The sequence below is a fragment of the Nematolebias whitei genome, chromosome 23, assembly GCF_014905685.2.
Source record: "Nematolebias whitei isolate Nwh7 chromosome 23, NemWhi1, whole genome shotgun sequence".
NCBI lineage: Eukaryota > Metazoa > Chordata > Actinopteri > Cyprinodontiformes > Rivulidae > Nematolebias > Nematolebias whitei.
Genome location: NC_056520.1, coordinates 717,850 through 733,555, shown reverse-complemented (window position 1 = coordinate 733,555; position 15,706 = coordinate 717,850). Strand labels below are relative to the sequence as shown.

General features: G+C 45.1%; 2 protein-coding genes across 2 annotated transcripts in view; one reads left to right on the top strand and one right to left on the bottom strand.

Moving 5' to 3' along the window:
* Positions 1 to 9,969, top strand: part of LOC119428671 (transmembrane protein 163-like) — a 17,121-nt gene extending 7,152 nt beyond the window's left edge. The window contains exons 5-7 of the mRNA XM_037696342.1: positions 6,202 to 6,313; positions 6,451 to 6,592; positions 9,902 to 9,969. Coding sequence (XP_037552270.1) covers positions 6,202 to 6,313; positions 6,451 to 6,592; positions 9,902 to 9,962 — 315 coding nt within the window. The 3' untranslated portion in view covers positions 9,963 to 9,969. The remainder of the gene's footprint in view (positions 1 to 6,201; positions 6,314 to 6,450; positions 6,593 to 9,901) is intronic.
* A 4,455-nt stretch (positions 9,970 to 14,424) lies between these two features.
* mgat5 (alpha-1,6-mannosylglycoprotein 6-beta-N-acetylglucosaminyltransferase) overlaps positions 14,425 to 15,706 on the bottom strand; it is a gene marked incomplete in the record, with an annotated part of 103,851 nt that continues 102,569 nt past the window's right edge. Inside the window, 4 exon segments of the mRNA XM_037696665.1 lie at positions 14,425 to 14,697; positions 14,987 to 15,144; positions 15,280 to 15,354; positions 15,441 to 15,557. Coding sequence (XP_037552593.1) covers positions 14,499 to 14,697; positions 14,987 to 15,144; positions 15,280 to 15,354; positions 15,441 to 15,557 — 549 coding nt within the window.

Sequence of the window (15,706 nt, the reverse complement as noted above, 5' to 3'; positions counted from 1 at the left end):
AGGTTTGGACTCGATGAGAAGTTCCTGAAGGTTTGGACTCGATGAGAGAAGATTTCTTTCAAAGCATTCATCTGTATTCGTTCCTGCGAGGCGTTGCAGCTGAACAACGTCACAAATCTCCGGTGCGAAGCCTCGGGGACGTTCGCACTTCTGCAAATAGCTCCGTCACCTTGTTGCCAGGCAGTAGCCATCGCCGTGGAAACGGTGGAGGAACGAGTATTGTTGTCAGAAGGACCGTTAACGATGGGATGCTGTCAGCTGTTCGTGAGCTGCTGCTCTCGATCAGCTGACAGAAATTACTGGAACTTCTTGTGAAGCCATCGAGCTTGAACTCCGTCTAATTCCTGATGACTCGTTAGAAACCGTCTTTTCAACGAATGGAAACCCAAAGAACACGAGTAAACCTTGATCACCAAGGAGGTACAGCCACAGCAAGAATCCAAGAAACTAGTCTTATATTTGTCCTCGTTCTTTTTCACCATTACACTAGTCCCTCGTTTATCATGGGGTTTAGGAGACCACGCCCCTTTCTACAAGGAAAAACAGTGAAGTAGAGATACAGTAATCCAAGTTCAAGTTTCACTCCAATCTCCCACCTTCTGCGTAAATAAACAATATAAATACTGTAATATTTAAATAAACAAATACTGTAATATTTAAATAAACAAATACTGTAATATTTAAATAAACAATATAAATACTGTAATACAGTAGTTCCTTGTTTATCGCGGGTCATCCGTACCCTGAGGACCCGCGATAAGTGAAAACCTGCGAAGTAGGAATAGTAGTACAAGTAGAAAGTAGTTTATTTTAGTATATATATATATATATATATATATATATATATATATATATATATATATATATATATATATATATAGGCATTTTAAACCCCTCCCACACTCTTGCAATATACCAAACAATGTCTCTAAACGCTCGACAAGAGCGCGTCATGATTTCAGCTCCCAGCCATCTGCTGCTCTTGGCCACGCCCACTTCTCTGCTGCAGAGCTCTGGCACGCTGCAGGAAGGAGCTTCTCTCTGCAGCTGTGGGCTGCACACAGGTGCAGCAGGTGTTAAATAATTTAAAACAATTTATTTTAAATAATTCCGTGCCGATCGTGTGGCTCATCCATCAATCAGCCAATTGTGTGTCGCGTACACTCTTAGTTTGAAAAACCACAAAAGAGCAAGTCCGTGGAAGTCGAACCGCGAAGTAGCGAGGGACTACTGTATACGATTAATCGAGCAGGGCGAGGAAAAGGTTTCAGGGGTAATAATCACGGCACCGGACATATTCCCCGTACCACCATGCACACGGTGGGTCTTCAGAGACCGATGAGCTCACCGGATATCGTTTTATTTCAGGTTTGGAACCAGCAGAAGGGGCTAGCTAGCATCTGGGTGTGCTACGTGAGAGGCGGAGCTTGAATACGTTGGTTGAGACTCGCCTCGTTCTAGAAAAATGAACAACTCTGCAACAACAAAACGCAGACGAGTGAAGGTGAAAACTGGGGGGGCATCGGCACCGCTGGTTAAATATTAAAGTATTCTCTAAGACGAGTCAAACAGAACAAAGTTCTCTCATGACATTTAAAAAGACATTAAAGTTAAACACGAACTGTGCCGTTTATTAATGATTATGGTGAAGGGAACCACAAGAGAGGACCTGGAAGTGTCAGTCACATGTAAACAAAGTGAATACGTTTAATGGATTTAGGATTTCATCCATCCATCTTTTTTGGCGCTGCGTTTTGTTCTTTAGTTCTTTCTTTCGTTCTTTCTTTCTTTACTTCTTTCTCCCATCCTTTGGAAATGTTTCTTCTTTCCTTTTTTCTCTTTTGTTCTTTTTCTTTCGTTCCTTCTTTAGTTTTTTCTCGTCTTTGGCACTGTGTTTCGTCTTTCTTTCTTTCTTTCTTTCACTTTTGTTCTTTTTTATTTAGTTCTTTCTTTCCTTCTTTCTCCCTTTATTTGGCACTGTTCTCTCTCTTTTGTTCTTTCTCTTTCGTTCTTTCTCCCTTTCTTTGGCACTGTTCTTTCTTTCCTTTTTGTTCTTTCTCTTTCACTGTTTTTCTTTCGTTCTTTCTCCCTTTCTTTGGCACTGTTCTTTCTCTTTTGTTCTTTCTCTTTCCTTCTTTCTCCCTTTCTTTGGCACTGTTCTTTCTTTCTCTTTTGTTCTTTCTCTTTCGTTCTTTCTCCCTTTCTTTGGCACTGTTCTTTCTTTCTCTTTTGTTCTCTGTCTTTCACTGTTTTTCGTTCGTTCTTTCTCCGTTTCTTTCGCACTGTTTCGTCTTTCTTTCTCTTGTTCTTTTTCTTGCGTTTTGTTTTCTTTCGTTCTCTCTCTTTTCATCCCTCCCACATTCCTCCCTCCCTCCCATGTCGCTGAACTGGCAGCTGAGCAGGAGTTGTAAACGGGCTTTTTGAAATCACAATCAGTTTCCCAAATCTTTGTCTTTGACATGTGGCGTCTCCGGCTCTGCTCCTCTGAGCCCAGTTACTGTCACAGGGCAGCTCCCAAAGCCAAACTCGTCCCTCCACGTGAGAAATGCGATCGCACTTCGACGCGCCGCAGGGATTTCCAGTCGCTTCAGAGCCGGCACGCTTCAGATTCCTCCTGGATGTCGGGGTTTAGAAAGCGAAGGCCAGGACTGAAGCTCGGCTGTGTTTCTCATTAAAATGGAAATGTCAAAGCAGCATTCAGAACTTTTCTTTCAATTCGTCGTTCCGCACAAGTCGGACCACCGCCTGAATCTTGATCAGGAGCTCAGAGGGATTTGAAGGACAAACCTTCAGAGCCATTTCTGAGTCTCTGTTCTGGTTTTAGGCCAGTTTCTACACATGTACTCTGTTATTAATAATTTAACATGTTAGGTGCTTAACTTCTAATTTCTCAAGTATTTATAGATTCTGGCTCAAAGTTTTATGGACAATTAAATTATTGCAGCAGATATTACTGTAAGACAAAGTCATATCTATGATTTATAAAGTGTGGATGTGTGATAGTGTTGGGACTTTTCCTTTTCTTAAAAGTTGCATGTTTGTAAAGACAAGATTGTTGTCCATCAGTTATCTGTATGGTTGTTAGCAAAATATCTTATGAACCAATGGATGGACTTTAAACTCTTGAGGATTAAACTTGAGAAGAGCCCAAAGTCTCGGACCCCTTCAACGTCCGTTCCTACATGCCGACTCAGCCAATGAACAGCCAGAAGACCCCTTTGATGCCGTTCGTCAGAAAATCCCTCCAGAGAGACCGGGGTCTTAAACCGCCCCTCCCTCTCTGAGGGTTTAAGGTGGAGGCAGGAAGGAGGGCAACTCTTGAGAACTTAAGTTCAGCTCAGCTCGTGCGTTTTCCTTTACTGAAGTGGCTCATTTTTCATAAAACGATGGACCGTTATATAGAAGATCTTGAGCCAAACCAAGGTTTATGTCGTGTACAAAACCCAGCAGAATACATCTAAAAGAACTCACTTGGACTCAGGAGACACCTGGGAGCTTTATAACCTGAAAATGAAGTGAGACACTGACTTCCATTTCTGGTGTGTGGTTGCATCTATGTGTAAGTAATGTCACTGTTGAATGTTGGGTTGCTACATCAAAATCCAAAATGGCCACCACCGTATATCTAAATATAATGGTGTATGTAAACTGGCCATTGGTTTAGGAGTTTAGGAGAGTGGTAGTGCAGAGCTCAAATCCCCAGGCTCTAAACGTGGGTGACAAAGGTGAAACACCCACACCTGCCTCCACCCTAATTTGCTGCATATGGGCCATTGAACGAGGCCCTTATTCTCCTTACTGTGCTCCACACACGAGGGCTGCGGTAGCTCAGCGGTCAGTGGTTGCTTGAGGAAGGGCGTCTGGAGTAAAAACAAGTGCCAAATCTTCAGAGTTTAGCTCGTTGTGGCGACCTTTGAAGGGATTAGCCAAATGAAAGAAAAAAGTGTAAACAGGCCACCGTTTGAGAAAAGTATGCTTTCTACATTTGATATTACTTAAAAGTATATTTTCCTCAAATGGCCAAGGCCACCATGGCCACCCCCTGCCTCCACCATGGCACCTGTTGGATAAAACTGCTCCCTCACTCACCAGGAGCCGTCACTGAGCCGCTTCCGACAAGAAGATAAAACACCTCCCTCTGTTCCGCTACAGCGCAACTCCTACCCACTTGAATATCTTGCACCAAAATCATTACGGTTTACCTGCTCAGTCCAGAAAAACACTCATCTGGAAAACTGCAAACAGTCACTGTTCAAATCCCTTGGGGACGTGGGACATGGGTTTGTCTCAATGACGTGTCCCTTGTCCTTGGCAGGAACTGAAGGTTCCATGATTCACAGCTCCACATCTTCTTCGGCCAGGGGAGAGTTACCAGACCTGGAAAACGTAGGTTGACCTTGGTAGGGATAATCTGGGCTAATCCACGTTGAATAGCTATTCCTTCCAAGGTTTTTCCACCCAGCAGCTTGGCAATAGTTCTGCGCCTGGTATCGTACATTCTTGGTTTCTCGTTCCCATACATGTTCTCAGCAGGCTGGTGAGGGGTCCGTTCTTGGTTAACGGTCACATAAGCGCGATAGGTCAACTCGTGGGGTCTATAGTCCAAGTTCGCACCTTCAGCTCTCTTTTCAAAGATCAGTAAAACTTGAATTACGAATGGTTCTGGTTTAAAAAACACATTTGTACTTGCTGTATCATCCAACTCATCCATGTACCTGGAAGTGTATCCCTCTTTTGGTCATAGTGCGGCGTTTAAAGATAACTTTCGGCTCAGACTTGAGTCCTCGTGGTACGCTGAGGGTTCTTCACCTCCTTTTTCATGTCTGAGGAGCTTTTCGTGGCTCTAAGGCCGCTCTGCAATATTAATGCTGCTGCAGAGAGGCTGAGCGCCATGCAGCTCTGCACGCCTTCTTTTGTGCTTGAACGTTTCACACCGGCTGATTTTCTCTCAAACCAGACGAACACGCGAGGACATGCAAATAATTAAAGAAGTACTAATGGGAGCAGCTTTTGGTAGATAAGTTGGTCAGAGGAAGGAGAGCTGGTGTGATGGAAGCATCTGTGCTGGCTTTGAACAGAACCTGGGGGGTTAAAGAGTGGAGCTTGAGCTAAACTAGGACTCCTGAATGACCTGCACAGACTGGAGGTCCACCGCAGAGCTCAAACAGAGAAGAAAAAGAAAGCTCAAAGAAAGTATTGATTGGCATTCTCAAACAAACAAATTACGACAGATTCTTGAGAGAAACAAGAAATTTGGTTAAAGACGACGCAAAGAACCAGCGAGTGGAAAAATACAAAGAATCGTATCAAGTAGCGCTCAGAGTACATGTTGGGAATGATACTCCACTGTTTCCCCTACCATTATACAAGCGGGGCACCTCGCCCTGTCAACGAGCGCCTTGCCTACCGAACTCGTAATTTCGTAATGTCAGCTGGAAATGTCGCGTTGACCCCAAACGTTAATCAGCTGTAGACATACACGCAGTGATTACTTTCTGAGAGTTCAATTAAAATCTACAGTGATTTGTGGGATATTTTGCTAACACACAGACTGGGATCACATCAACATTAAATGTCAAAGTTTTAAATAAAAGTCTTACACAATCTGTTTGCCCTCAGAATATGCGATGAGGACGAGTCTCGGATGCAAATGCACCAAACTCCAGCTCGGTGTCTGTAGAACCAACTGAGGTGGAACCAGTTTTGTATTTGCCGATATTGATTAGCTGAGCCAGCCATCTTGAATCAGAGTGAATCCATCCAGTGGTTCATGAGATATTTTGCTAACAGACACACGCTGTCACTCACATGAACACCATCATTTCACAACAGTAGCTAAAAAATTTTGTTTTTGTCTTTTTGTTGTTTAAACAGCTTTGTTGAAAAAAATATGAAGTCCACCCTGTCAGCCACTGAAATCGTAAAGATTAGAGACTAAAAACGTTTTACGAACACCAGATTTGTTTTCAAGAGCGGACGCTCGACAATAAATTAAAACCATTTTGTGCCTCTTTAACCTGAGACACGAAACTCGGGGTTAAAACAAAAGTTGTGAAAATGTAGAAACTTGCCGACAGAAGAGTCCTTATTGTGTTTTTAAAAAACAGTTTACGACTTCCTGATTTTTTTAACTGGCCCCGAGGAGGGGGGGGCACAGTGAGGGGCAATAAAATATTTTGTCCTTTTGTTTGTGTCTCTCAGGACGACTTCCTGTTCAGCGTGTCCATCGTCAGCGGCTTAACGTGCCTCATCTTGGCTGCAATCAAGGTCGTGCTCGGCAGAGTGCTCACCAGCCGAGCTCTTTTCACCGACGGTAAGTTTCGCCACCGTGCATGAAACGACCGCTTCACTGTTATCGTTCTTCAAAAAGCTTGACCTGCAGACTTCTCAGAGAAACCAACGCTCCGTGACATTTATGGACACATCGGTTGTTTTGTGTCCTCCTTCCAGGGTTCAACTCTCTGGTTGGGGGGGTCATGGGGTTCTCCATCCTCATCAGTGCTGAAGTGTTCAAGCACGAGCCAAAAGTCTGGTACCTGGACGGGACAATAGGGGTCCTCATGGGACTCATCATCCTCGCCTACGGAGTCAAGTAAGTGCAGATGGATGAAGGGTTTGCCTTGTGACGTGTGGTTCTGTGGAACAGTTGTGAACAACAAATATCTTACCTGTTGCAAATGGCTCTTTGAAGGATCTCTGCCGGGATAGTCTGAGCAAACCAAAAATACAGTAGTCCCTTCATACTTTGTGGTTTAATTTTTGCGGATTCATTCTTTTGCGGGTTTTCAACGTATGTACACATTGTTTCCTGGTGGCCTGGCCCGGTTAAGGCTCGGTTCAGATTGCGTTTGATTATTTAAAATAAACGATCCATGCCGCTCATTCTGGTGTTTGTCTCGCTGAAGTTCCCACAGCTGCGATGGGGAAAGACAGACCACACCCCCTCCTTTCTCTTTCTGAGGCATGTCTGTCACAGCCACAGAAAGAGAACGGAGAGGCGGAGGGTGGGATTAAGGGGGTGTTTGGAATGTCATCCCTGCGATAAGTGAGGGACCACTGTATATTTATCAGTTCATGCAAGAGCTGTGATGTAATTATTTCCACTGCTGTTTACTTCGCAGTACACATGGTTACCCATGGCAAGTTGTAGCACTTCCTGTGTCGGCTGGGGCATTTCCTGTAGGAGCTTCCTGTATCGCTCCCAGAACTAACCCTCTCCACACAGGAATGACATTTTAGGAGCCTGGAAACAGTCATTTTTAAATGGGTTGTAGAAACGCCACATTCGTGTAGACGGACAAACAACTTTTTGAAAACGATAACAGCCCCGCCTCTTAACCTTTGACCCCAAGTATGTCAGACAAAACAGCAGCTATATACTGAATGCTACAGATGCTACACGTCCTAGCTGCTCAAAACAGCAAAAACTTTGTTGATACTGTATTCTGTTATAAGACGAGGCAAGTTTAATAGTTTGTACCGAGCGTAAAAGTTTTAAACAGGTCTTGTTCGATGTGTTTTGTGGCACCATCATGGTGCATAGTCACCACAACACTGAGGCTGTTTTTGGCGTTTCCATGTGGATGAAAACATTTTTAGAAACAGCTCTGTGTTTATTTGGAAATGACAAATAAAAAGGTTGTTTAGTGAAAACTGCTTCCTGTGAGCGAGGCCTCGGTGGTAAATGGTCCGCACTTCACATCGGGGGCAGTGGGCACAAGTTCAGTGTCTTGCACAAGGACACTTTGGCATGAGATCAAAACCTGATACTCTGATTAGAGGGCAGACATAAACATTTACAAACGAGCGTCAATGAATTTTGGAGATTTGTCTGAAAAAAGTCACACTCCTCTTTAATCTCGGCTGCGTTCAGACTAGCCGTTAGCTCGTCAATCCATCCAGAATTTCTCTAAACTGAGGTCGTTCAAAGAGTTGCCTACAACGGGCAAGATATTTGCTCATACACTTACCACATGTAACTTTAGGAGAACTTTCTGCCATCGATGATTTATCGTTTGTGACCTACAAGTCCAAATTAACTCAGGCTCAAATAATCCCTTTAATTTTAATCCCTATAACCCCGGGTTTAACCCCCACTTCGTAGAGATCATGTGCTGAATCACGGAAACCTCTAAATCATGTGGTGTTTAATCCTGGTCCTCGAGGGCCACTGTCCTGCACGTTTTAGACGTTTCATCTGGTCCAACGCTCCTGATGTGGATCAATGAGTGAATAACGGGCGTCTGCAGAGCATGAGGTGGTGATGCAACCACTGAATCAGGTGCGTTGGAGCAAAGAAACTAATAAAACATGCAGGATGGTGGCCCTTGAGGATCAGAATAGGAGACCCCTGGTCTAAAACGTAGTGTCCCCCACTGAGGACCAGGAATCTCCAGACTATGAGTGTGATGATGGCACAAAGGTTTCAGGAACTGGCCCGTGTGATACTTTGTGGGTCATTGATCCAGAAACAGAAGAATGAGTTGATCTAACAGTTTAAGGAAACGCTGCCAAGTTTGTGCCTGTTTCACATACGACCTGTCATTCCTCTTTACTTTATACATGCTTCCATTAGGTCAAGTTAATGAACAGCAGGGGATACATATTCATTGTTATGCTGATGATACACAGTCATATTTGTCCATGAAGCCCAATGAATCCATTAGACTCCAAGCATGTCTTAAAGACAAAAACCTGGATGACCCTTAATTTTCTGCTTTGAAACTGAGGTTTTGCTTTTGGACCTGAGCATCTTAAATTGTGCAGTCCTGTTGTGACTTGGTGCTATATCCAGTAAATAAATTGAAAGGTGAAACGTTCGGCTCTGATCTGCCTCGTTGATTGGTCCTTGTTTCAAGTCTCATATAGAAACTTGGTCCCCACTCAGACATCTGGGTTCCCCCAGCAGCTCTCTACGACACTTTGGTTTTCTGCTCTTGTATCTGTAGCGCACTTTCATACCGATTGTTTAAAAGTAGATGATTTTTGAGATGGAGAGCTGTTTTAAGTGGCCACTTTGTGATCAATTTGTAAATATAAAAACAAAATACTTCTTTTGCTTCCTTGTTTACGGCCACACCACCCTAAACACGCCTGATCTCAGAAGCTAAGCAGGTTTGGTTAGTTCTTGGATGGGAGACAGTCTGGGAATACCAGGTGACGTAAGCTCAGTAGGGGCCATTGTGGTGTAGAGGTAGGGCAGCCGACTTGGGACCAGAAAGTCCCACGCTCAACTGCCCACATGTCGTGGTGTGTCTGAGCAAGACACCTAATCCCTAACTGCTCCCTGGGCACCTACATAGCTGCCCACTGCTCCACCTGGGTGTATCCCACATGTGATGATACAGGGAATTAATTTTGTCATTGTATAGAAAGATACAATGATGACAACACATAGCACTTTTTCCTCTGAGGTCTGGAGTACACTCCAGACTTCCTGTGTCTCCTGGACCCTCACCAGTCCCCGGTCTGGCACAGTTCTCAGACAAAGCTAACGTAGCTGAATGAAAGACGATCGCGCCTCACTGGCATGATGCTACCACCATACGTGCGCTTGATAAGGTCTTAGTTGTAGCGTCCCATGTCTGGTACGATAAACCCCCTGACCCGGCTATGGAACCACTGTGGTCCTGTCTCACCAAGACTCTGAAAAGACGACCTGTTATCCAGTGTGAAGGGGACAAAAGGTCCAACCAGAGGTCTCTGCCCATATTACAGCCTGGCTCTAGAAAAGCTCTACCAACCAGACCTTTGAGCATCTATTGAAAGTTTTCACTTATGGTTTAAAGGTTTTGCTGATCCGGTGAGCTTTTTAACCGTCTGCATCAAAGTGACAGACAGGGAATGTCCAACTGTCCTTTAGGCTCTCAGGTTTACTCAAAATGTTCTCCGTCTTCTGCAGGCTGCTGCTGGACATGGTCCCACGAGTCCGTCAGACCAGGAACTACGAACGCTTTGAGTGACGGATCACAGAGGAAGAGGGGGGAGGACCCGAGGGACTGCAGAGACCGTCTCTGAACAGAGACCGGGTCCTCAAGGCGTCGACGGAGGCGTCAGGATCTGAAGCGGTTGATGTGGAATCTGGCATTCCCGGTTCAGTGTACATATTATGTCCATGTGTCTCGTCACAGTAAGTGCTTCCTCACGCTTCCGTGGTACCCGACTCAGCTGTAGACCGAGACGAGCTCGGACCACAGAGACCCAGGAGTCCAGAACACCAGCAGAACCAAGGACTTGTGATGTGCCACGACACGGCAGGTTATGTTGCAACCAGGAGGCCTTTGTTTTAACTTTACCTGAAACTTGGGGTTCTGAAGAGGAAAACAAAGAACTGACTCGTCTGAACCAAACAACAGATTTATTGTCAGTTAGAGGCGCCTTTATACGGTCAGAACCTGCGCCATCTACTGACCAAAGGAGGCTACCGCAACATTTCAATTATTTGTTTATTTGATTGGACATGCAGCTGTGGGTGTCCTGAAAACGTATCAAAGACCCGAGTCGGTATTTTAGTCCTGGCATCAAATCATCAAGAAAGGACGAGGACACTAAACATCAAGGCTCACTGAAAGTTGAAGGAAGTTGTCTGGACCATTCTTCCATTGCCGTTACGTTGATCAGATGTAGAGCCAGGAGTTTTGTGCTTCTGTTGTTCTGAATGCTGGTTTTTACTGCCCCGACCTCTCGAGTTCTGCTGAACCAGAGGTCCCCTGTGTGGATGGGACCGGTCAGCAGCCTGTTAGCCGGTCACATGTCGGTCTTGTGCTGCGACACGGCTGTATACACGAACAGCAGGACACAGTCGGGCTAAATTAGTGCAGGGGTCTCTTCTTCTTGGTCCCGTGACGCATTTGATTCGGCTTCTCTCTGATGCCTGATTCTAAAGGTCCAGAACTGTCCTTGTACGTGATCAACTTTCTTCTCTAACCCTCACCCGTATCCACAATCTCATTCTTCAGTCACTGCCCAGAGTTCATGACCAGAGGTGAGGGGAGGAACGTAGACTGACCAGTAAACAGAGCTTTGTCTTACATCTCAGCTCCCTCTTCACCACAACGGACCGGCACAGAGTCCACGATACTGCAGACGCTGCACCAATCCTTCTGTCAATCTCACGTTCTGGTCTTCCCTCACGAGATGCTTAAACTTCTTCACTTGAGGCAGAACCTCACCCTCAACCCGAAAAGAGCAATCCACCTTTTCCGGTTGAGGACCTTGGCCTCAGATTTGGAGATCGATTGTGGAAAATGCCAAGACCCAAGTAGTTTCAGCAAACTTGTAGTGCGAGACTGAAAACGAGAACCTTTTACGACTTTGTTTTAGCGTCCAGACAGTTTCCATGGAACCTTTTAAGAGATCCAGTTCAACTAATCCCAACGAGGAACGGGGTCATGAAGCCGATTACCTTTTTTACAACTTATCACTGAGCTGCCAAAACAAATCAAGTCTGAGGTTTGAGGAGTTTCTCAGATTATTTTAGCTGCTTCGGTTCGCTGGGACCAGACCGAGGTGAACGGATCTCGTATCGGCTGCTGCTGGTTTTGGGACTTTGAAGGGCGGCTCCTTATTTTTGGCAGATCGAGCGCGTTGACGCGTGAAACAATGAGATGATAGTTTGTTTCGATTTGTTCGGACTGAAACTCCCGACTGTGATTTCATTTGAAGTTTTTGAAGAAACTTCTGTCTTAAAGTCTTAGGGGTGCACCGATAGATCAGCCGGCCGATTTTTCGGCCCCGATTTCCTTAATTTTGGGAGATCAGCCGATAATTACGAGCAACTGATTTTATTTTTGAGGTTTAACAACAATTGTCTGAACTTCATTAATATTTCAGAGCACTACCTCATGGTCAGTTCAAACAAGTTTGAGTTGTTTCTAGGATCTTGTTCAAGCGTATGTTTTTAAATAAAATAAGATGGAAAATTAAAGGTGCATTGTAACACCTGACGGTGTCGCTTATAAAACTAAATCGGTATCGGCCAGAAAACTTCAATTGGTGCACCCCTAGTGTTTTCCATTTTTATACACTTTTCATCACCTAGGCCTGTCACAATGATAAATTTAGTTGGGCAAATGTCTCAGAAATTATTGCGATAAACGATAATATTGTTTGAAATTTGACAATAATTAGTAATTATTGTCAAATTTAAGAAGAAATGTTGGTTATTTTTGTGTGTAGTACCTTTTATTTACCACCACTTTTTTAGAGACAAAAAGAAACGATACAGCCAATAAATGAAAATGAGGTCGATGATTTTCATTTATCGCGTCAGGCCTAATTAATCGCATGATAAATGAAAGTGATCAACCTCATTTTCATTTATTGGTTTCTTCATGTCTCTTTCTACTGAACACACTGGATGACAAAAGGCTCAACTCTGGTTCTTCACTGACCCTTCGCTTTCTCTTTTCTTTAAAACATGTTTTTAACGATCCAAAATCATGTTTTTGGATCGTTAAAAACAGCTAAGCTACGAGCTAAGCTAACAGACCGACCTCGGGGGGGGGAAAAAACTCCCGTCTTGTCGAATCTACGATATTCACTGTTGAAACTCGTGCCTTCGTGTAAAAAGTTGTTTTTCTCTGCAAAAACAAGCTGAGAACTTGTTTACTGATTTGTTTATTAAAAGCTTTGTGTGAAAAATGCTAAACTCAAACCACAGCGAGCGTCCGCCATTTTGAGAACCCAAGAGACAGCCCATGTCACGTCAAGGGGCCTCCCTCCCATTTTCTTAGACACGCTGCTCGCTCCCTCACTATCATACTGCCATCCAGTGATCAAAAAAGGTACTACACAGAAATTAATTTAATTTTCTTCTTAATTTTGACATTATTGTCCATCACAATATTTTCTGAGACAATTAATTACCCAGCAAAATTGTTATCGTGACAGGCCTACGATTAATTGGTTTATCGTATATCGTGGTAGGCCTGTCATCACCCCAGGTCAAAGGTCAAACAAGAGCATTGCTGTAAAGAACTCGTGTTGTGATGTTTGTGGAGTTTCACGTGCATCTGTGGCCGTGATGTTCAACAAAACCTGAGCCGTTTGTCACAGAAAAAATTTATTTAAAAATAAAGTTGTATCCCTCTTACTCATGACGAACAAACAGAAAGCTGTGGTGATTCAGATTCTGGATGCAGACGGAGCTTCGAACCCCCCGAAACGTAAAAAAGGTCTGATTAAAAACATTCAGCGCTGATGTTAAAGATATGATCTGTGTCGAACACAAAGTGAAGGAGGCTTTGGCTGCTGCTGCGAGTCACGTTAATCCAATCGATCTAATTACCGTTAACTCGTGTCATTCTTTGTCCGAACACGAGCCGCTGAATTTAGGCCAAAGTCTCCGATAAAATCCGACCTCGGCCCGAACAAATCGAACTAAAAACACAAAAAGGCACATTTTTTTTGTACATTTAACTTGGCAGCAGATGACGAGGGAACATGACGATTTTAGATTTGTGCAAATACAAAACGATAACATTGGACTCAATAAGATGGCACATTTGTCTCTTCGCTTTTAAAGAGGCGAGAAATAATAATAAAAAAAGATTCTAAACCCATTTAAGATCAAAGAAAATCAAGTTTGGAACCAAAGTTTTGACTTTAAAAGCTGCAGACAAATCCTGATTACTTAAAATCTGAACCGCTTTCTTAAATTACCCTCCATAAATAAAAATAAGACAAAAACCCCCAATTTAAATAAAAACAAACAATTCCAGCAGAACACAAAGGTTTGTATACAAAATAAATATAAAAGAACTCGTACAGTGTCACGAAGATCCCGTTAAGCCTCTGCAGATCCATGAAGTTAGTGCATTATTTACGGACAATGTGAAAATGAAGAGCTGCGTGACCGTCTACAACATGACGAGTGTTTGTGCTGCCATGTTACTGGCCCCATGTCCTTTAGGGGGAGGGGGAGGGGGGGTCCCAGTGAATTCTGGGAGTTTCTGTACAGAGCAGAAGAACGAGACGTTACAGTGTAGAACTGGGCTCCTCAGGCGTGTGTGCTTCCAGTGCAAAGCTACCTAAACGCAGTGGTACCCAACCCTGGCCCCTGAGGAACTCCATCCTGCATGTTTTCCTTGTTTCCCTGCTCCAGTGATTTAATTACTTAATCATGCTCTGAGGGAGTCTGTTAATCACCCATTAATTAAAAGCAGGCGTGTCTGAGCAGAGGAACAACTAAAACATGCAAGATGGTGTTCCTCAAGGACCAGTGTTGGGAACTCCTGAAGGATAATGTCAGATTTGAGCAGGGGTGGTGGTGTGGATGGAGTGTCAGTCATTGTGGGGGCTGTACCAGGAGATGAGCAGAAAGGCAGCTGCTGCTGATTTAAAGTCCAACTTCCTCTCTTGATTCAAGTAAAGTCCCTCCTGGACTCGTGGCGCCCCCTGCTGGTGAATCTGAAGGTTCATGTCGTTTGGGGGGGGGGCGGAGTAATAAATATGAAGAATAAATGAATGTTTCTTTCCTCCTTGCACATGCCTGTGCGCTATAGGCAGTCCTTGCAGAGCGCCACCTGGCCCTTCATGTAGTCGCGGCAGGGGCAGACGCGCCGCAGCGACTGGTGCGCCCCCGCGCAGCTGAACAGCAGCAGGTCTGACTGGAAGACGCAGTGGCGGTGCGTTTCGCTGTAGGCCGGGACCACCGTGTCGGCGCTGGACTCCACCGTCTGACAGTCCACTCCAAACCTGACACAAACACAGAGTTCAGTGAAACTGCTCCCCCCGGTGGCCAGAGGTGGTTCCTGCAGCCCAGAACACAAAAACCTGTCGAGCTCCTAAAGAGTCGACAGGTTTGAACCGACAAGCAACTGGGGGTGGTAGTAGCTGAGCGTCTCCAAGGCCAGCACCTCAAAATGTGGCCCTGGCGGCCATCTTGAATTCAACTTTGTCTCTTTAATTTAAACTGACCGGAAAAAACTAATCAAATGGAAATTATTTGTGTGTGTGCGTGTGCATGTGAATCTGTGTGTGTCACCTGGCCAGGTCCTTGTCCTTGTTCAGGTGCTGGAAGAAGGACGGTTCACAGATGAGCTGCGCCTCCTGACACACCTGCTTACACGTCTGTCCCGGCTCGGCCATCTTGACCTGCAGGACACTGAGGGGGGGCCACATGACCTGACCATGACAGAAGTCCTGCGGACACACAAACAAACGTCAGTCTACAGAGGGACAGCGACAGAGGAGCTCGTCCTCCAGGGACGTCAGGATTATTCATCTGCAGCTGAACAACCTGAGATTAATATTCCTCCTGCAGAGGAGGAGCTTCACCTGGTTCTCGATGAAGGCGTTGACTCTCTGCAGCATCCCCTCGCAGGTGAACTCGTAGGGCAGGTAGGGCTCGATCTGAGCGTGAAAACAAAGAACGTTAGGTTAGCCGTCGGTGCAGAGGAGGACGCACGAGTCGCGGAGCGCCACAGGTCGGGGTTTACCTTCTGGCCGAGGATGGAGCGGATGGCACGCTCCACCTCCACGGTGTTCTCGATGTCCACCGTCCACACGTGCGGCTGACCGATGTACACCTCGGCGTACGGGTGCTGGGAGGTGAGCTGCAACACATCAAGAGCAGTGAGCGTGAGGACGGGAAGAGCAAGACGGGAAACGGGACGCGTCCTCGTGAGGACGGGAAGAACAAGACGGGAAACGGGACGCGTCCTCGTGAGGACGGGAAGAACAAGACGGGAAACGGGACGCGTCC